At 44.5% G+C, this 22161-nt stretch overlaps 1 protein-coding gene across 5 annotated transcripts in view; it reads left to right on the top strand.

Annotated features, from left to right (window-relative positions):
* The first annotated feature begins 2784 nt into the window (after positions 1-2784).
* Positions 2785-22161, top strand: part of LOC147007965 (F-box/LRR-repeat protein 4-like) — a 310036-nt gene continuing 290659 nt past the window's right edge. For 2 of the 5 annotated variants that reach the window (XM_085866178.1, XM_085866182.1), the window contains exons 1-9: positions 2785-3055; positions 3131-6013; positions 7708-7802; positions 14185-14610; positions 14934-15312; positions 16791-17035; positions 17213-17426; positions 20777-20848; positions 21891-22025. In XM_085866178.1, the coding sequence (XP_085722304.1) occupies positions 14264-14610; positions 14934-15312; positions 16791-17035; positions 17213-17426; positions 20777-20848; positions 21891-22025 (1392 nt within the window). In that variant the 5' untranslated portion in view covers positions 2785-3055; positions 3131-6013; positions 7708-7802; positions 14185-14263. The remainder of the gene's footprint in view (positions 3056-3130; positions 6014-7707; positions 7803-14184; positions 14611-14933; positions 15313-16790; positions 17036-17212; positions 17427-20776; positions 20849-21890; positions 22026-22161) is intronic. The other 3 variants (XM_085866181.1, XM_085866180.1, XM_085866179.1) reach the window with 3 other exon arrangements.

Below are 22161 nucleotides of genomic sequence, written 5' to 3'. Positions count from 1 at the left end.
TACCGGGCGTTTCATGAACACTGTACCGGGGTGGGTCAGCCAGTTGGGCACCGTTTGACTGTCAACATAACGTCGTTGGTGAGTAAACATACGTTCGTGAGGAGTGGCATTTGTGGACGTGCAGAGCAAAGAGCGTATGGAATTCATTGCGTCAGGAAGAGCAACCTCCCATCGCTCGGGGCCCAGTCCTCTCGATTTCAGCGCCAGAGTTATGGCTTTCCAAATAACTCCATTATACCTTTCCACCTGCCCGTTCCCCTGTGGGTTGTAACCCGTCGTTCGACTAGTTGCTATGCCGTGCTCTAATAGGAATTGTTTTAGCCCGGCCGACATGAAACACGGCCCTCTGTCTGAATGTATGTACGAAGGTCTCCCAAACATAGCGAAGACGTCAGAGAGACATTTTACGACAGTGCCCGAGGTCATATCCGAGCACGGAAACGCGAAAGGGAACCTTGAATATTCATCAACAACGGTGAATATGTATCTGTTGTCTGTCTCGGTGGGCAGGGGCCCTTTGAAGTCGATGTTTAGTCTCTCGAAGGGGGAAGTAGCCTTGATCAGTCTGCCAGATGCCGCACCAAAGAATCTGGGTTTTAGTTCAGCACAAACAGGGCATGAAGCATTCATTTGTTTAATATCTTCAACAGAATAGGGAAGATTTTGTCTGCGTACGAAATGTGCCATCCTGGTTACCCCTGGGTGGCACAGAGACACATGGAGGTCTTGCAAAGCCTGACTGATTGTTGCCGAACTGTAGACCCGGGAGAAGGTATCTGCAGCAGGGTTTTCCTTCCCGGGCCGGTAAACAATGTCGTACCTGTAGCAGGCTAGGTCTATCCGCCATCTCATAATTTTTTCATTCTTAATTTTCCCGTTATTTTTCCCATCAAACATGAAAGCCACGGATCGTTGGTCCGTAACGAGCGTGAAGTGGTTTCCCAGTAAATAATGTCTCCATTTACGCAGCGCTTCGACGATGGCGTACGCCTCCTTCTCTATTGCCGAGTGTCTCTGCTCGCTTCTAGAGAGAGTTCTCGAGAAGAAAGCGACCGGCCGCCCAGACTGATTAAGTGTTGCAGCTATGGCGTGATTTGAAGCGTCGGTTTCCACCACGAAGGGCACCGAGCTGTCGATCGATAAAACCACGGACTTACTGATATCATCCTTGAGATCGTGGAAAGCTTTCACGACAGCGGCATCTGGTGGAAAGTTTTTGCAATGCACTAGGGGATATATTTTCTCGGAGTATTGCGAAATCCATCTTGCATAGTAAGCGAACATCCCGATCACCCGGCGCATTGTCTGCAAGTCCTGAGGTGGTGGAAGCTCACGGAGCGGGCGCAATCGCTCAGGATCAGGCTTAATTGTGCCGTTGGCTATCGTGTAGCCGAGAAGGTCAATTGACCTTGCCGAGAATACGCATTTCTCGTAGTTGAGAGTCAGATTATATTTTCCAGCAATGCTCAAGAATCTGTCCAGATTCCTATCATGTTCCCTCTGATCCCTACCGCACACTGTGACATTATCCACGTAAACAAAAGTGTCTTCGAGGTTTTCATCTGAGATGATGTCGTCCATAACCCGTTGGAAGCAAGCTACTCCATTCGTGACACCGAATGGTATCCTTCTGAACTGGTAGAGGCGCCGCCCTGCCTGGAATGCAGTGTACGGTTTGTCTTCCTCTCGGATGGGAATTTGATGATAGGCGCTTCGCAAGTCGATGGTACTGAATACCTTATAATTGGCCACGCGTTCGACCATCTCATCTATGCGCGGCAGGGGGTAGGCGTCGAGTTGGGTGAAGCGATTGACCGTTTGGGAATAATCGACAACCATCCGTCTCTTATGGTTCTGACTGCTGGTCACTAACACCTGTGCGCGCCATGGCGAATCGCTCGGTTCTATAATTCCCTCCTCCAGTAATCGCTTGGTTTCTGAAGTGATGAAATTCATGTCAGCAGTGGTATATCGCCGCGATTTGATCGCTATCGGTTTGCAGACCGGCGACAAGTTAGCGAACAGCTGGGGGACGTCACCTCCGCGGTGGTCAGCGCATTTAAAATTAGACGAGGCTTGCTTCCTCCAAAGGGTATTTCGATGCTCGTGTGCTGCTTGAGGACATTATGACCCAGAATTACGTCTGCGCACAAATCACGAAGCACCAGCACCTTTACATCCCGATGCGTGTACCCTTTTACGTCCAATTCAACATTGCAGTACCCTCGTACGCGGGATTGTAGTGAGGTGGCGGCCATGCATACCGTATTGTCAGTCGGGTGGATTACCCATTTCCTGCCCTTCACTAGCGAGCTGTTGACGAAACTTTCAGAGCTACCGGTATCAATCAGTGCCTCAGCCATATGCCCGTTAATTCGCACGTTGATGATAGCCTTGGATAGATTCCCCGGGGAGGCTGCAGTCAATTTATTTTGCGAGTAGAGAGCCGCAGAAGTGGGTTTATTCCTCCTTAGAGTAGATTTACATACCCTGGCATAATGCCCTTTCTTGTCGCAATTCATGCATGTGGCATCTCTGGCTGGACATTTTTGACGAGGATGCCTTTTGTACCCACAAAAGAAGCATTTACCGACCGGAGCAGTTGCTGAGGAGTTTGACGAGGTCTGTGTATCCGGCTCCTCGGGTGTTTCTCCATCCCTCATGTCTGGCTGTGTCTGTGCCAGTGGGGTTCCTTGGGTTCCCATCGTAGCAGCGTTCATGAGCAGCATCGGTGTAGGCGCCGCCCTGCCTGGAATAAATGGAATAAATCACCACAAATATTAATGTCATTATTATTCAGAATTTTAATTGTGTGGTAGTTTTTTCGAGGAACACGATCAATTGATGAGTTTTCCTGCTTCATCGGTCACGTGGTCCGGCGACGCGAATCTGCCGCTGGGAAACCGTGATTGTGTCGTGATCACGTGATTTACTTTCTCCACAACACTTCGGGCCCTCGACTCGGGTTCCTCACAGTCTCCTGCAGTCACCGCGATGCGCGATGATCCGGGAGGATTCACGATCGGTTCACCCGAGGATGAGGAGTCCGGACCCGGTACGTGACGTTCTCTCAGTGACGAGATCTTGTGGTTCCTGGATGTTTCCTTTTCACAGATTGTTCGTGTTTCAGATGGTGTTGTGAAGGTGAAGATCGAGTCCGAGTTCGTGGATGATTCGTTCCCTCCATACGAAGGTTTGGCCCACAAACTCATTCCCTCATTCATTCCTGATGAAACTCATTCCCTCCACCACCGAAGGTGAAGGATCACGATATCTCAAAGTTGTGGACGGATTCGGATGAACCTTGGTGGACACGTTGGTTGGGTTCGTGTAGTAAATCCCTGCCGTGGTTAATTGAATCACCTTGTTGTCCTTTTTTAATGAATGTGATTGTTAAACTGTTAAACGTTCCTGACACGTTTGTTTTTGTCCTTTTCTTTTTCCCAGATCTTGTTGTGAAAATGAAGATCAAATCTGAGTTTGTGGATGAATTGCCCTCTCAAGATGAAGGTCTGAACCTCAACGACATCGTCGTTGTACCATTTACAAGCAACGATTAATGTACATTCTGCGGAGGTTGTTGTCCAGACAGACGTTGTACTTACCTTCATGCCGTGTAGGTACTCGAACCCCAAGCTCGTTTAGAAACCGAATTTGTTTCGATTGTCGAGACGTTCACAGAGAACTTGCACGTGGCCGACGGGTGTGATCGAATCGATCGGTCACCGACATGAACTCCCATCCATGAAAATACCGAGTACGAGTACACTGAACGGATCAGAACACAACAGAACAAAAGGAGTTCAGCAGAGAGGGAAACACCAACAGCGGAGTTGAAGGGCAAGACAGTGGGCGGCAGACGAAAAATGGATTTGAGGAGGAATTGGGTGGATAAGATGGACACAGAAGAAAACTCTCAGGAGGTAAAGTTTAAATTTGGAAGGAGGACAGGGTGGGGTGGGGGTTAACGAGGGTAAAAAAGATCATCGTTTTGGATGGGGGATGATTTGAGATGGTGGGGAACAGCTGTCTTCAAAACCTGGAGGGAAGAAGGAGATTGAAGAGAATCTCGAAGTTGGTTACACAGGTAAGGAAAAAAGAAGAACAAATGAGTGGACGTGAGCAGCAATCTTGGATTTAGGCAGTTCCACCAGAAGGTCAGGCCAGATTATATCTGTGACTTGCTGCAGATACCATGTAAACCTGTAATAACCTGTTTCACGGTCGGGTTGTCGGCGACAAAACCGTCTCTCCCACCAGGTTTTCTGGTGAGAGTTCCCTGAAAATATCTGCTGTTCTTCCTCCGCTCCTATCGGTTCTTCTGACCACGTGCTTGTCAAAGTAGACATCTCTCTGGCTGTTATTAGAGAACCAGCTCACCGCAGTCGAGTCTGGCATTTCACTCAGGCCGACTGGCAGGATCTTCAAGCAGCCATCAAACTTCTAGACTGGTCTCCTACCGCTATTTTCTCCAACATCAACTCGTCCTGGGAATTCTTTTAAAGAAACTTGCTCTCTCTCATGCACGGATTTATCCCCTCTCGTCTTCAGTTGTCCAACCCTTCAATGGTTCATTGAAGCTTGTGGCGAGGCAGTTGTCCTGAAACAACTTGCCTTTGCCTCATGGAAAGCAAACCCACCTCAGGGTAATCTCAGTTCCTTCCATAAAGGTCGGAATAAGTGTATCTACCCTCAGGAGAGCCAGAAAACAACATCTTTCTAAGCTCGTCTGAACTCTCAAACCTCTCTCCCTTCTCCAAATCCTGGTGGCGTCTCATCACATCTGCTTCTGGTGTATGTTCCCCCTCTATCCCCTCCCTCACCTCAAATGGCCGCACTGCTGATACCGCACGTGAAAAGGCGGAATGCTTAAACTCGGTGTTTCATCGAAATCCTGTGTCCGAAACCCATCGCATTCTGTGCCCACCTTACCCAGTCGCACCCAACTGACCCTGGACTCTGTGTCTTCTTCTGACAAGGTGGATAGCTTGCTGTCAAACCTTGACTCAGATTCTGCAACCGGTCCAGACGGCATCAGCCCACGTGTCGTAAAAACCTTCTCCTCTGCTCTTGCTCATCCTCTCTCTGTTCTATTCACCCTCTCATTTGCTCAAGGTCATCTGCCATCTGCTTGGAAATCAGCAAACATCACTGCCCTGCATAAAAAATGTGCTGAAATAGATTCCTGCAACTACAGACCAATCAGCCTTCTCCCAATCATCAGCAACGTTATGGAATCCATTGTCGCTTCAGACATTAAATCCTTCCTCTTCTCCAATGGCTTGATTTCCAATCATCAATTTGGTTTCAGACCAGGTCACTCTTCCCTTTGTGTGCTGCTTCTTCTCTCCCAACAATGGAGGCAGGTCCTCTATGCCAGACATGAAATCAAACCCATGTCCCTCGACATATCTCGTGCTTTTGACACGGTCTGGCACCCTGCCCTGCTCACCAAACTCTCTTCCTATGGTATCCAAGGCCATCTCCACTCATGGCTCGCAGACTTCCTCTCCTGTCGCAGTCAACGTGTGGCTCTCAATGGAGTTCTTTCATCCCCTCTTCCTGTCCAGGCTGGAGTTCCTCAAGGCAGCGTTCTGGGCCCTGTTCTTTTTCTGGTTTTCATCAATGATCTCTCCGACTCTCTGGAAAATTCTCTTTATCTCTGTGCTGATGACTCCACCCTCTGCTGTACCATCTGTCATCTCTCAGACCAGAAAGCAGCAGCTTTTTCACTCTCTGCAGATCTGGGTAAAATCACAAACTTGTCCAACACATGAAACATGTCTTTCAATCCAGACAAATCTCACACTCTCACGATGTCTCTCACGTGCCCAACGCATGGGGGTTGGGGTTTGGAGTGGGGTGGGGTGGTGCATGTCCAAACGTTGTTTGGAGGAGGATGCCGGAGAGAGCTCACCGACCAAGCCGGTTGCCCGAGGACAGGCGCTGCCACGCCAGGCCGTGAGGGGAGTAGACGTCGCGACCTGCCCACCGTCGTGCCACGAGGGTGCGGGTAAGACCCTTCGGTCTCGTGGGCCTGACCGTTCATCCAGGCTCCACGTCACATTCGGTCCACGGACCTGTCTGCCACCCTTGTTTTTGGGGGTGGCTTTTCTTTGCTTTTTGTATAAATACATGTGGCGCCGTCTCGTAAGTAGACTTGTTTAAGTGACTGAGTGTGCGAATAAAACGCTTTATTCGGTGGTAATTCTTTTATCTGCTTGCTTTCACTGTACATACTGTAACGGTTGTGCAAATTTGCATTACACCATAAAGGGCCCTCAGGTGAGACACACACACACATACACACACATATACACACACATAACCTCACATACACAGACACATACACACACACACACATACACACACATACATACACACACACACACACACACACACACACACACACACACACACACACACACACAAAACCTCACACATACACAGACACATACACACACATATACACACACACACATACATACACACACATACATACACACACATGCACACATTCACACACACACACATTCACACACACACACACACACACACACACACACACATAACCTCACACATACACACACATACATACACACACATAACCTCACACACACACACACATAACCTCACACACACACACACACACACACACATAACCTCACACATACATACACACACATAACCTCACACATACACACACACACACACACATACACACACACACATAAACATTCTGCTCTGCATAAACATTCTGCTCCATTCACCCCATCGTTAACCCGAGGTTATCTTCCGTGTGCTCGTAAGTCAGATCACATCATGTTCTTCATCCGTCATTACTCATGATATTTATGTTCGAGAAAACACAACCCGTTGTTTGCTGAGAAAAACATTAAGTGGGGGAGAAATGGGGGTGGGGAGGGTAGAGGAGGGAGGAGTAGAGATAGGAGCGGCGTGGGGGAGAAGAGGAGGGAGGGGGAGGAGGGGAGGGTAGAGGAGGGAGCGTGAAGTGTGAAAAGAGGAGGGAGGGGGTAGAGAGAGGAGAGGCATGGAGAAGAGGGGGAGGAGGGGAGGGGGAAGGTTGATGGAGGAGGAAGAGGGGACGAGGGAGGGCGAGGGTAGAGAGTGGAGGGAGGGGAGGAGAAGAGGAGGGAGAGGGGAGGAGAAGAAGAAGGGTAGGGTGGTGAGAGAGGAGGGGGGAGGGATGGGAGGCAGCCTTTTTCATTGCATAAAACCCCAATGTCGAACACGTCCTCAAATATTTCTCGGACACACATTCACCGATGTTTTTCACTCTTGGTACATGGATAATAAGTCATGGATTACATGTGAACGTCATTTTATTTCGAGATCAGATCCAAGATGGCCGACTGGCAGCCATTGTGTCACTGAAATATGTCCCCAACCATTTCTCAGACTTGCTCGCTCTGATTCTATTCAAACTTGGCAAAAGTACATCACATGACGGCAAACACGTGTAACTCATTTTATTTTTCAATCTGATCAAAGATGGGCGACTGTGATTCACACCAGGGTAGAGTGACCTGGTCTGAATTCAAATTGATGATTGGAAATCAAGCCAATGGAGAAGAGGAAGGATTTCATATCTGAAGTGATGATGGATTCCATAACCTTGTTGATGATTGGGAGAAGGCTGATTGTTCTGTAGTTACAGGGATCTGTTTTTACACCTTTTTTATACAGGGCGGTGATGTTTCCTGATTTCTCCGAGACCTTCAAAGTTCCCCGATATCCCGATATTGTTCCCCTTCAAACGATGGTGGTGGACATCCTTGATGGTGGCTCTGCTTGTAGCATTCGTCGCAGTTGTGTGAGGTGTTTGAAGTGTTGTTGCGGTTATGATGAGATGGTTGAAGCGTTGTAGTGGTTACGGTGAGGTCAGCGAGTTTGAATTGATGCAGGGATTTTTATATGGACATTGTGATTTTTATGGGAATGTTGTAGCATTGTGGTTCGAGTACGGTGAAGGTCTGAGGTGATGGTCGGTTCTTTCAAGAATTGAATAACAGGACAAAGACACAAACATTGATTTTTTAATGCAATACATGGTTATCGAGTTGGTATCAATGAGAGGGGCCATGAAATTTTCTTCATCACATCGATTCAGCTTTCCCATTTTACCTCCATCACCGAAGGCGGAAGGACGTTGTTTTCACACCTGTGTGTGTCTCTCTGTCTGTGTGCAGGATATCTCAAAAAGTTGTGGACAAATTCCTCAAAAAGGAATTCGGACGAAACTTGGTGGACACTTTGGGTATGCGACAATGATGAACTGATTAGATTTTGGTGAAGATACGGATCCGGATCTGGATCCAGATAACAGAATTTTTCAATTTTTAAAGTGATTCTTCACCATTGAGAGGGGGACAAAAACGATATATATATATATATTTATATATTGAAAAATATATATATAAAAAAATATATATATATGATATGTCGAAAAAATTTTGGACCCGATCTGTTCCACTGGATCAGGCATTGCGTGGCGGATGTACACGCGCTACCGAGTGTCATGCTAGTTTCGTGTGATTTCTCCTGTGGAGTTTCCATGGAGAGTCGTTCGATGTTTGGACAGTGTGCTGTCGTTTTCAATTTCAAGCAGGATTTTAAACTCTCCTCATTCAATTGGTTTCTCAGTGTGCTTTTTATGAAATCCATCGTTGAGATCACTTGCTCTTACAGGTAAGTCGATCCGAAGATGGACAGAATGCCATATTCCTATCTCTTCACGTTACTCTAGGTTTCCCATGAAGAATTCCAAACTTCAAACACTATTTGGTCTTGTTTTTTTAAGATCATGCATTTCGGTCCATCTGTGTTGAAGTGCCAGGGTAGATCTGTGCCTTTCTAGATTTTCGAGTTTGGTTGTTCGGACACTTTTGCCTCCAAAGTGGTCAAAATCACTCACATGACAGGTCGCTTGAAATGTATGGTTCAAAAAAAATTAATTATTTTATTTAAAACACCAGCTTTCTCAAATTTTAACACATGAAAGACCTTATCATTTCGAGCTTATTAGGTGTTCACTCGTTATTGTAGCATTTATATTTTTGGAGATATCATGGAAAATGTGTCCATTTTAGGCATCTGAAAAATCATGTTTTTGCACATCCATGCTCAGAGGCCATTTTAAAATTATTATACTTACAGTCTTGATCTTTGTACACAATACACGACACGAGTAGTCGAGTTGGCCTGCATAGTTTCTCCTTCCTCCACCATGTCTAACACGATTTAACAGCCTCCTGAAAGTCGTCAAAATCACTCATTTGACAGGTCGCTTGAAATGTATGGTTTTTTAAGATTAATTTTTTTATTTAAAGTGCAACCTCTCCTAAATTTTAACACATGAAACATTTCCTCATTTCGAGCTGAGGAAGTGTTCAGTCGTTATTGTAGCATTTATACTTTTGGAGATATCATGGAAAATGTGTCCATTTTAGGTGTCTGAAAATGATGTTTTTTGCACGTCCATGCTCAGAGGCCATTTTGAAATTAAAATACTTACAGTCTTGAGCTTTGTACACAATACACTACAGGAGTAGTCGAGTTGGCCTGCATAGTTTCTCCTTCCTCCACCATATCTCACATTATTTAACAGCCTCCTGAAAGTGGTCAAAATCACTCATATGACAGGTCGCCTGAAATGTATGGTTTTTTTTAATTTATTTTTTTATTTAAAATCCAACCTCTTTTAAATTTTAACACATGAAAGAGCTCCTCATTTCGAGCTGAGAAAGTGTTCAGTCGTTATTGTAGCATTTATACTTTTGGAGATATCATGCAAAATGTGTCCATTTTAAGTGTCTGAAATGTCATGTTTTTTGCACGTCCATGCTCAGAGGCCATTTTGAAATTAAAATACTTACAGTCTTGAGCTTTGTACACAATACACTACAGGAGTAGTCGAGTTGGCCTGCATAGTTTCTCCTTCCTCCACCATATCTCACATTATTTAACAGCCTCCTGAAAGTGGTCAAAATCACTCATATGACAGGTCGCCTGAAATGTATGGTTTTTTTGAATTTATTTTTTTATTTAAAATCCAACCTCTCTTAAATTTTAACACATGAAAGAGCTCCTCATTTCGAGCTGAGGAAGTGTTCAGTCATTATTGTAGCATTTATACTTTTGGAGATATCATGGAAAATGTGTCCATTTTAGGTGTCTGAAAATCATGTTTTTTGCACGTCCATGCTCAGAGGCCATTTTGAAATTAAAATACTTACAGTCTTGAGCTTTGTACACAATACACTGCACGAGTAGTCGAGTTGGCCTGCATAGTTTCTCCTTCCTCCACCATATCTCACATTATTTAACAGCCTCCTGAAAGTGGTCAAAATCACTCATATGACAGGTCGCCTGAAATGTATGGTTTTTTTTAATTTATTTTTTTATTTAAAATCCAACCTCTTTTAAATTTTAACACATGAAAGAGCTCCTCATTTCGAGCTGAGAAAGTGTTCAGTCGTTATTGTAGCATTTATACTTTTGGAGATATCATGCAAAATGTGTCCATTTTAAGTGTCTGAAATGTCATGTTTTTTGCACGTCCATGCTCAGAGGCCATTTTGAAATTAAAATACTTACAGTCTTGAGCTTTGTACACAATACACTACACGAGTAGTCGAGTTGGCCTGCATAGTTTCTCCTTCCTCCACCATATCTCACATTATTTAACAGCCTCCTGAAAGTGGTCAAAATCACTCATATGACAGGTCGCCTGAAATGTATGGTTTTTTTGAATTTATTTTTTTATTTAAAATCCAACCTCTTTTAAATTTTAACACATGAAAGAGCTCCTCATTTCGAGCTGAGAAAGTGTTCAGTCGTTATTGTAGCATTTATACTTTTGGAGATATCATGCAAAATGTGTCCATTTTAAGTGTCTGAAATGTCATGTTTTTTGCACGTCCATGCTCAGAGGCCATTTTGAAATTAAAATACTTACAGTCTTGAGCTTTGTACACAATACACTACACGAGTAGTCGAGTTGGCCTGCATAGTTTCTCCTTCCTCCACCATATCTCACATTATTTAACAGCCTCCTGAAAGTGGTCAAAATCACTCATATGACAGGTCGCCTGAAATGTATGGTTTTTTTGAATTTATTTTTTTATTTAAAATCCAACCTCTTTTAAATTTTAACACATGAAAGAGCTCCTCATTTCGAGCTGAGAAAGTGTTCAGTCGTTATTGTAGCATTTATACTTTTGGAGATATCATGCAAAATGTGTCCATTTTAAGTGTCTGAAATGTCATGTTTTTTGCACGTCCATGCTCAGAGGCCATTTTGAAATTAAAATACTTACAGTCTTGAGCTTTGTACACAATACACTACACGAGTAGTCGAGTTGGCCTGCATAGTTTCTCCTTCCTCCATCATTTTTCACATTATTTAACAGCCTCCTGAAAGTGGTCAAAATCACTCATATGACAGGTCGCTTGAAATGTATGGTTTTTTTGAATTTATTTTTTTATTTAAAATCCAACCTCTTAAATTTTAACACACGAAAGATCTCCTCATTTCGAGCTGAGGAAGTGTTCAGTCATTATTGTAGCATTTATACTTTTGGAGATATCATGGAAAATGTGTCCATTTTAGGTGTCTGAAAATCATGTTTTTTGCACGTCCATGCTCAGAGGCCATTTTGAAATTAAAATACTTACAGTCTTGAGCTTTGTACACAATACACTACACGAGTAGTCGAGTTGGCCTGCATAGTTTCTCCTTCCTCCATCATTTCTCACATTATTTAACAGCCTCCTGAAAGTGGTCAAAATCACTCATATGACAGGTCGCCTGAAATGTATGGTTTTTTTGAATTTATTTTTTTATTTAAAATCCAACCTCTTTTAAATTTTAACACATGAAAGAGCTCCTCATTTCGAGCTGAGAAAGTGTTCAGTCGTTATTGTAGCATTTATACTTTTGGAGATATCATGCAAAATGTGTCCATTTTAAGTGTCTGAAATGTCATGTTTTTTGCACGTCCATGCTCAGAGGCCATTTTGAAATTAAAATACTTACAGTCTTGATCTTTGCACACAATACACTACACGAGTAGTCGAGTTGGCCTGCATAGTTTCTCCTTCCTCCACCATATCTCACATTATTTTACAGCCTCCTGAAAGTGGTCAAAATCACTCATATGACAGGTCACCTGAAATGTATGGTTTTTTTGAAACTATTTTTTTAGTTAAAATCCAACCTCTTTTAAATTTTAACACATGAAAGAGCTCCTCATTTCGAGCTGAGAAAGTGTTCAGTCGTTATTGTAGCATTTATACTTTTGGAGATATCATGCAAAATGTGTCCATTTTAAGTGTCTGAAATGTCATGTTTTTTGCACGTCCATGCTCAGAGGCCATTTTGAAATTAAAATACTTACAGTCTTGAGCTTTGTACACAATACACTACACGAGTAGTCGAGTTGGCCTGCATAGTTTCTCCTTCCTCCATCATTTCTCACATTATTTAACAGCCTCCTGAAAGTGGTCAAAATCACTCATATGACAGGTCGCTTGAAATGTATGGTTTTTTTGAATTTATTTTTTTATTTAAAATCCAACCTCTCTTAAATTTTAACACACGAAAGATCTCCTCATTTCGAGCTGAGGAAGTGTTCAGTCATTATTGTAGCATTTATACTTTTGGAGATATCATGGAAAATGTGTCCATTTTAGGTGTCTGAAAATCATGTTTTTTGCACGTCCATGCTCAGAGGCCATTTTGAAATTAAAATACTTACAGTCTTGAGCTTTGTACACAATACACTACACGAGTAGTCGAGTTGGCCTGCATAGTTTCTCCTTCCTCCACCATATCTCACATTATTTAACAGCCTCCTGAAAGTGGTCAAAATCACTCATATGACAGGTCGCCTGAAATGTATGGTTTTTTGAATTTATTTTTTTATTTAAAATCCAACCTCTCTTAAATTTTAACACATGAAAGATCTCCTCATTTCGAGCTGAGGAAGTGTTCAGTCATTATTGTAGCATTTATACTTTTGGAGATATCATGGAAAATGTGTCCATTTTAGGTGTCTGAAAATCATGTTTTTTGCACGTCCATGCTCAGAGGCCATTTTGAAATTACAATACTTACAGTCTTGAGCTTTGTACACAATACACTACACGAGTAGTCGAGTTGGCCTGCATAGTTTCTCCTTCCTCCACCATATCTCACATTATTTAACAGCCTCCTGAAAGTGGTCAAAATCACTCATATGACAGGTCGTCTGAAATTTATGGTTTTTTTAATTTATTTTTTATTTAAAATCCAACCTCTCTTAAATTTTAACACATGAAAGATCTCCTCATTTCGAGCTGAGGAAGTGTTCAGTCATTATTGTAGCATTTATACTATTGGAGATATCATGGAAAATGTGTCCATTTTAGGTGTCTGAAAAATCATGTTTTTGTTAGAATATACAAACAAACAAACACAAACTGAGCTTTACGTATTAGATATAAATTCAGAGAATGGAATGAGTGCGGATCACACGTGCACGGTCTTCAGAGCAAGTACTGGACCTGTAAGTAATTAATCACCATTGCCTGTCAAGTAATCCGTGCCACTGTTTCGTTATATCCCGAAACATTTTACATTAGTTAATTAAACTTATAATAATATGATTCTCTGTTTTGTTGCTGTGCCACACAATGGCTCACACAATCGTTGCTGGGATGCAGTGCTTACATCATCAACATGGCCGACATGAGCTTCCCTTACTATTTGTAAATCTGTTAAACGTCATTTTCACATCTTCGCAAGGAGTCGACTGACAAGCTGGATTTATTTTCTCATCATGTGAAGACGACCTAAACGGTGTATTTATATTTCACTCGTAATATGCGCATCGCCTTTCTCAAAGCTGCAAAAGTTTGATTTTGGAAATCAATATGGGTGCCAAATGTAGATTTTCGGAGATCTATCAACATTTAATGAGTACAATGGTCCATGGGAAGATGAGAGTAGGTTTTTGAGTGATACAATGGGGGGGGTGGGGGGTGATGAGTTCCTGACAACAAGTGCAATAAATAAATGACCACGTGATCTACGTGTGCTGCATCACCGTTGTGGATTTTATTCCAACGACTGCGCATAATACACTTGCATGTTGATCCTGCTCTGCACTTCCTGTTCAACAGGACCAAGAGAAAGCAACGGCGTGGAGATGCACCAGGACTGCAGGAAGAAGGTTTCTTCACACAGCCGTCTTTTCCCGAGATGTTTCAATACGTGAGCCACATTCTGCACCTGAGCTCCCGGTATGAAGGATACAATTCCATCAGCAACCTGGTGGGTCCTCCTCGCATATTTTCCCTCTCCGGGTCCTTCATGCACGTGACCGTGCCGAGAACATACGGGGCATGGTGTGACCGCTTGTCCCGATGTGCACCCCGACGTTGTCCCAAGAATCCCGAGTGGTTTCAAAGCCAGGATTTCATCGAGTTACTTTTCGATGAGCCCGTCTTCCCGACCAGGGTCTCGATCGTGGTGTCGTTCCCCCCTGGATATGTGGTTCGGATTCTGGCCAGGTCCTGGGATGAAGGTGAAGAGTCTGCTGTGTACAGGTACCAATGACCCTTTTGGTTTAAATCTCCAACGAGTTTTAAAGTCTTTATGCTCATGAGTCCAAAAGGGACGAAATGACAAATTATCATTTTTTTGGGGAGTATGTTGAGCCTCTGACTGGTTTTGCATGATGACAACGGGATTTCAAAAACATCTTCGTGATATAAATGGATTAGTTACCTTTTTGTAGCCATGTTTTTGTCACCAGGTTCGTTACCTGGTATTGTATGACATGAGCCACACCCGAATACACAATGTCTACTTCATGGTAAAATCAAAAGGATGCTCCTCAAAATGTTTCCTTTGGTGATGAACGATGCAGGTGGCGGACGCTGTGGTCCGGCTCTATGGACACCAATCTTCCACCGAACGACCCTTTCACGTTTTCCCCAACGATACAACCACCGGGTTTTGCGACGAACATCCTCCGTCTGGAGTTCAATTGCTCCCTGAGCGCTTTCTCCATGAAACTGGCCGCTGTTGTTCTGTACGGTGTCCCGGTGGACATTATGCAACCGAAGAAGAGCAAGAATGAAGATGTTGCTGAGTCAGATAGACTTCGGCAGAAACAAAACAGGATAGAAAGAAAGAGGAGACGAGATCTGGTCAAACAGATGGAGGAAGAAAGGAGGGCAAACAAAGAGGAAGGGAAGCTTTCCCCCTTAACAAAAAATGGATATTTTGACATTTTACCTTTTGAGGTGAGTATGTGAACCCCTACTATGTATGTTTGATGAGTGTGAGTATGTGAACCCCTACTATGTATGTTTGATGAGTGTGAGTATGTGAACCCCTACTATGTATGTTTGATGAGTGTGAGTATGTGAACCCCTACTATGTATGTTTGATGAGTGTGAGTATGTGAACCCCTACTATGTATGTTTGATGAGTGTGAGTATGTGAACCCCTACTATGTATGTTTGATGAGTGTGAGAATGTGAACCCCTACTATGTATGTTTGATGAGTGTGAGTATGTGAACCCCTACTATGTATGGTTGATTAGTCTGAGTATGTGAACCCCTACGATGTATGTTTGATGAGTGTGATTATGTGAACCCCGACTATGTATGTTTGATGAGTATGAGTATGTGAACCCCTACTATGTATGTTTGATGAGTGTGAGTATGTGAACCCCTACTATGTATGTTTGATGAGTGTGAGTATGTGAACCCCTACGATGTATGTTTGATGAGTGTGAGTATGTGAACCCCTACTATGTATGTTTGATGAGTGTGAGTATGTGAACCCCTACTATGTATGTTTGATGAGTGTGAGTATGTGAACCCCTACTATGTATGTTTGATGAGTGTGAGTATGTGAACCCCTACTATGTATGGTTGATTAGTGTGAGTATGTGAACCCCTACGATGTATGTTTGATGAGTGTGATTATGTGAACCCCGACTATGTATGTTTGATGAGTGTGAATATGTGAACCCCCTACTATGTATGTTTGATGAGTGTGAGGATGTGAACCCGTACGATGTATGTTTGATGAGTGTGAGTATGTGAACCCCGACGATGTATGTTTGATGAGTGTGAGTATGTGAACCCGTACCATGTATGTTTGATGAGTGTGAGTATGTGAACCCCTACTATGTATGTTTGATGAGTGTGAGTATGTGAACCCCTACTATGTATGTTTGATGAGTGTGAGTATGTGAACCCCTACTATGTATGTTTGATGAGTGTGAATATGTGAACCCCCTACTATGTATGTTTGATGAGTGTGAGTATGTGAACCCCTACTATGTATGTTTGATGAGTGTGAATATGTGAACCCCCTACTATGTATGTTTGATGAGTATGAGTATGTGAACCCCTACTATGTATGTTTGATGAGTGTGAGTATGTGAACCCCTACTATGTATGTTTGATGAGTGTGAGTATGTGAATCTTTTCTTCTTCTTTTCTAACTTGCTTTTCCAGATCACATCATCTCATTGTTTGGCTTCAGAATGGTTTCAGACGAGAGTGTCAACAATGAAATGGCTGTCCAAGTCTGTTTGTGTTTGGAAGTCCTTGATGGCTTCACTAGTCGTTACCTGGGTTGTTTTGAGGATTACTGGCGTTTCATTTGATGGACATCCTTGACTATCTGGACAGTGACAGTGAGTCAGGTTGATGCACTGATAATTCAATCGATTTTTTTTTTGTTGCTTCCTTACTTCCACGACAGATTATAGAAATTATTTTATCTCACCTGACGCTCCCTGAGCTGTGCTGTCTCGCTCAAAGCAGCCGTACCCTGCGCAACTATTGCTACAACTCTTCCCTGTATAAACACTTGGACCTCAAGCCTTACTGGCCATCTCTCTATGAGGATGACCTTTTATCCTTGAAGCCTCGTCTCACCTACACACGCTCGCTCAGTCTCTCATGGACCGGAAACAATGGTGGTTTCAGTCCTACACTCCTTAAAAAGTGAGTAATTCAATGCAAAGTTAGTAATCCACGGCCTGGGTTTAGGTGAACCCTCTCCACTTCTCTGTCTCCACCGCAGCAAACGTGGGTTGATGGAAGTTGGTTTTGAAGTTCGTCTTGTCTCTCACTGCTTTGTTTAAAACGCCGTCCCAATGTCTTCCAACGGAACCTTTTCAGTTTCCTGGGTGGGTTTGCTGAGCACCTACTGCACCTGGAGCTGGCAAATTGCCATTGGATCACATACGAATGCTTGGACTCTATAACCAAGCTCTGCCAAAATCTTCGTGACCTGGACCTGTCGTCGTGTGACCAAATACCACCCGGGGAATTCAAGCAGCTCTCGTCCTTGCCGAGGCTGCAACGCCTCGTCCTATACCGAACGCGAATCAATGTGAGCTGTTCGCCTCGTTTATGGTCGTTTACTCTCTCGCAATTTTGTCATTTATAAAACCATTGTAAAGGCCCAGTCACACCTTGACGTTTTAGCCAGCTTATGCCGATTTTTGAAAAATTTGTCCAAAACGCTGGCACATGTCGAATACGTTATGGGTAAGTTTTAGAAACATTGAGAGCACGCTGAAAAACACTGCCATACGTCGTAGTACGCTGGCTTTCATCGTTGTACTTTGCGGTTGTCCTCAAATTTTAGCATGCTTGAAATTGTACGACTTATTATTATACGACTATATATAGAGATTATTGTACGACTTATGCCAGCGTATGACTCACAAGTTCCGCTACGCTGACCATAAGTTGTAGGCACGTTACGCGATCGTTGATACACGTCCACACACGTTACTTGTAAGTTACTCATAAGTCGAAACACGTCAAGGTAATGGTTAGCGTCAGTGTTCCAGACTCCCTGGTTTTTTTTTCTTCGGTATGACGGTGATGTTGACACTTCAATTTCTCGTGCGGTTATGATTTAAATCGTTGAGCGGCAGCCTTTTAATTATATTATATTGTTGCGGTTGAGGAAATTTGCAAACCACCATTCAGGTCCCGTAGGTGAGATATCTCTGTAAGTGCATGTGTAGTCAGCCCCAAACCCGTTGTTTAGAGGGAATAAATGTGATTAATTCGGGCTGCGACCCTTTGAGATAGCCGTTTTTCTGTTCTATCTTTATTTTGAACCAACCACGTCTCAACCGCCATCACACAACAACCACCAACCACAACGCCGCTTCACAACAACAACAACGCCAACAGCCACGATCTTTACCTTCACAAATCGCTCCCGCAAACATCGCATCACCGCCATTCCAAACGGCACCATGGCCATAAACCAACACCATAAACCCTCCACCACCTTCACCTCTCCTACCGCCATTCCTGCACCACCGGTGAACACCGAGCGTCGGGCTGTCCTGGGCTTGTACGGGACGCGCGCCGAACCGCGAGTGCAAAATGCGGCCTTTCCGAGGAGAATTCGGATCAGGAATGCTACACGCCCACTTCTGATCCGTCCAATCAGCAAGCGCGGGCGGTTTGGCCCCGCCTCCAGGCACGTCGGTGTAGAATCGAGATATGCAAATTCTCGGATCAGGGGAGACTCACGCCCCTTTTCCTCCGTCCAATGGGCGAGCGTGGCTCCACCCGGAGCTCGTTCTGATCCAGAAATTTGCATATGGGTTCTCGTGCCGGTCTATAAAGCGCCAAGCGCAGGGCGAATTTGAGCAGTCTGTCGGGGTTCGCAGTCTGTCGGGGTTCGGAGTCTGTCGGGGAGCTGCAGAGAGAGGAAGCCTGGAGCGCGGTCGAGTCGGTTTGATCGCAGAGTCGGCCTTGGAGGAGTGGGGAGTGAGTCGGGAGGCGAGGGCGTACAGGTGGTTTGCTGCAGTCGGCTGAGGAGAATTGGGGAAGAGACCGAGTAGTTCGGGTCCGAGGCAAGGAAGACGGCGGTCGGCGACAAGGTCGCGGTGGAATCGCTCGTCACGGGACCCAAGCAAGCCAGCTATCCTCTTTCCCCAGAGCATCAACAATTCCCCCCTTTTTCCCCCCGCGCTGAGATAGTGCGAAAAAGGGGGCCCCGTTCCCACCCCACTCCAAGCAGTGCCAACGAAACCCACGAAGGAGCACGAAGTCGGGGCACCGCCGCGCCGCCACATTTGCGGCTCATCACAAAGACACGGGTGGGATCCACCCGGTCTCGCGGACCTGACCGCTCTTTCAGGTCCCGCGCAAATATTGGCCCACAGGCCCCGTCTGCCCCCTTGTCTTTGAGGGTGGCCCTTTTCTTTTGCTTTTGAGTAAATGTGTTGTTGGCGCCGTCTGTAAAGTAAAACTGCTTTAGTGTTGCCGTGTGCACGCGTAGTCGGTTGTAGATCTGCATTGTTGTGTTTATTTTGTTGCAATTGCTGTAGGTGCATTCTGTTGTAATTGTATATGTGTGCTCTCCGTGTGCCGCGGAATAAATGTGCATTATGTTGAACTGTTTTTCCCGTTTCGCTTCGTCTTTTCTTTAATTGAATCTCCATCTTGCTTCACGTAAAGGGTTGGTAGTGGGCTTAATACGCCCGATAATTAATCGGAACCGTCGAGGCCGACGATAACACCGCTTGGTTATCTCGATAGTACGGAACAGGTCGCTTAAGTGGCCCGTGTCCGGAGTCGACCTGCGGCGAGGTGCGATCGCCCGGTCTACCCTCCGCGTGGGTACTTAGGTAGGTCGAGTTTGGCGAACAACCCTATCCCACGCGGGGGGGCGGTTGGCACGATCGTGGTGAGGCCGAAAGGCCCACCCGTGACTAGCTCCCGGCGTTAGTCCGAGAGGGTCACGACAGAATTGTCCGTCCGGTGGGCGACGTGCCGCGATTCGAGTTACGTGGCCGTTCGCACGCCGGCGGGCGCGAATTTGCAACAATATTATAACCGCACTCAAAATCGAAGTGTCAACATCACCATCATACCGAAGAAAAAACAACAAAAAAAGAACCCAGGGAGTCTGGAACACTGACACTAACCATTACCTCGACGTGTTTCGACTTATGAGTAACTTACAAGTAACTTTTGTCGACGTGTGCCAACGATCGCATATCGTGCAGACAACTTATTCCCATCGCATGCAGAACGTGTGAGGCATACGGCAAGTACGTCGTAAAATTTTTCACACGTTTACAATTTCAAGACGTAGTCCACTTACTACGACGTATGATAGCGTACTTTAACGTTCTATTCACGTATACCAAACTTATCCATACCGTATTTGACGTGCGCCAGCGTTTTAGACGCATTTTTCAAAGGTCGGCATACGCTGGCAAGATCGCCAAGGTGTGACTGCGATGTTGACACTTCCATTTCTGCGGCGGTTATGATTTGAATCATTGTGCGGCAGCCTATTAATAGGCTACGCCACGTGATCGTCGGCGATACGTGCAGCGCGCTATGCATAAGTTGGACTATCGTTGGGCATAGGTTGTGAACGCCGACAACAGGCGAAGCATTCGTTGGTATAAGTTGTCTAGAAGACAACGAAACCTTCTGTTTCCATTACTAATACGTTATGCATACGACCAACTCGTTATGAATACGTCCGAATCTTTAAAAAAAAACATCAAAAGTTCAGCGTAAGCCAGCGTTTTACATACATTTTGATATGTTGCCATTGCTGGCTAAAACGTCAAGGTGTGACTGGGCCTTAAGTAAATCTTGATTTTTCTCTCTCGTTGTGTGTGCTCCGTGGATGGGAAGGGGATTATTTTAACCAGTGTTGAAGGATGACATTGTACTCCCATCTTGTTTCAGACGGAGAGTCTCCTGTGGATCACTTCCAAGTGCACAGAGTTGAGGCATCTCAACCTCGCAGTCTGTTCTCAGGTATGTACACCTCTTTGTGCCACCGCAGAGGTGTTTTACAGTCAAATGATTGTCCTGTGCGATAGTGAAGACAAACTGATTCACTTCCTGCTTGGGATGAGTTCATCTGATTTGTTTGATATTTCGTTTCCTCGTCACATAAACATAAACACGGTCGATGTGTGGTTATGATTCATGACGATGAGCTCCAGGCGCTGCTCATCCCTGCATCGAATCCAAGGTTGCAATCCACACAGTAAAAAAAATCCCTTTTGAACCTTAATCGCTGCAAAAATAAAGGAAATGAGCGAGGTCGATGGCTCGCCATCTTAACCCCCCCCCCCCGCTCCCCCTTTCAGCAAAGTAGAAAGATTTCGCAAAGTTCCACCACGTCTGCTGTGCTAACCCAAAATCAAATTTGGATTTAAATATTTTTTCATTTTGATCTCTGTGACTCAAAGTTCCCATCCCGAGGCACGAATCGGGGAACAAATCCAAAGGAATTTGTTTCGTATTTCACGCGTCCCCCCAATGTTGATTGCATGTCCCAAGCTTCATCGAAACTTGTTAAAATTTGTATTTATGTTAAATGTTAAAAAGGGTTTGTGGCGAAACATGATTGTGTTCTTGCACCTTCTTGCCAAGTGCTGATCACAACAACCAAGTTTGGTGAATTTCTGCCCATCCCTTTATGAGGACAGTGTGACGGATGGAGGGACACACAGACAGAGCCGATTACAATATCCACCTGTGTTTTTCAAAAAGCTTCGGGATAATGTAGCTTGGACAATAGCTTCGATAATAGCTAAGATAATAATAGCTGAGATAATTTTTTTTTTTAAAGCTTCGGTATAATAAAGTAATTAAATTTCAATCAAAGCTCGTGCCTGGAATATGAAAAGAGACGAAAACTGTATGTTTGTCGGACACTGCCACTGATGACATCTTTGTTGGAGATTTGTTTGAGTTTGCATATCCCTTGTGTTATCGGATTCGGAGAAGCATTTCCTTCCCCTGCAGCTGTGGGTGTCACGATGCACGTTCCTCATCTTTCCAACCTCAGGTGTATTGTCCTGACATGGTCTTACTCAGTCTGGCCTCAAACTGCCCACAGCTTCGCTCGCTCAACATGTGGAGATCCGCCAGGCTGACGGAGGTCGGATTGGCACACCTGACATCCCGTTGTAAGGATATTGAGGTCCGTGGCCTGACAGAAACACGAATACAATGCTTGAAAATGTCTGTTGGTGAATAAGGAGAAAGCAGTTTGTTTGGGACAATATTTCCTTCCATATAGACAATTTAAGTTTATTTTCATCAGCTATTCTACTTTC

The sequence above is a fragment of the Eptatretus burgeri genome, chromosome 23, assembly GCF_056783735.1.
Source record: "Eptatretus burgeri isolate ZD-2024b chromosome 23, Ebu_testis_v1, whole genome shotgun sequence".
Classification (NCBI taxonomy): domain Eukaryota; kingdom Metazoa; phylum Chordata; class Myxini; order Myxiniformes; family Myxinidae; genus Eptatretus; species Eptatretus burgeri.
This window is presented reverse-complemented; position numbering and strand designations above follow the sequence as displayed.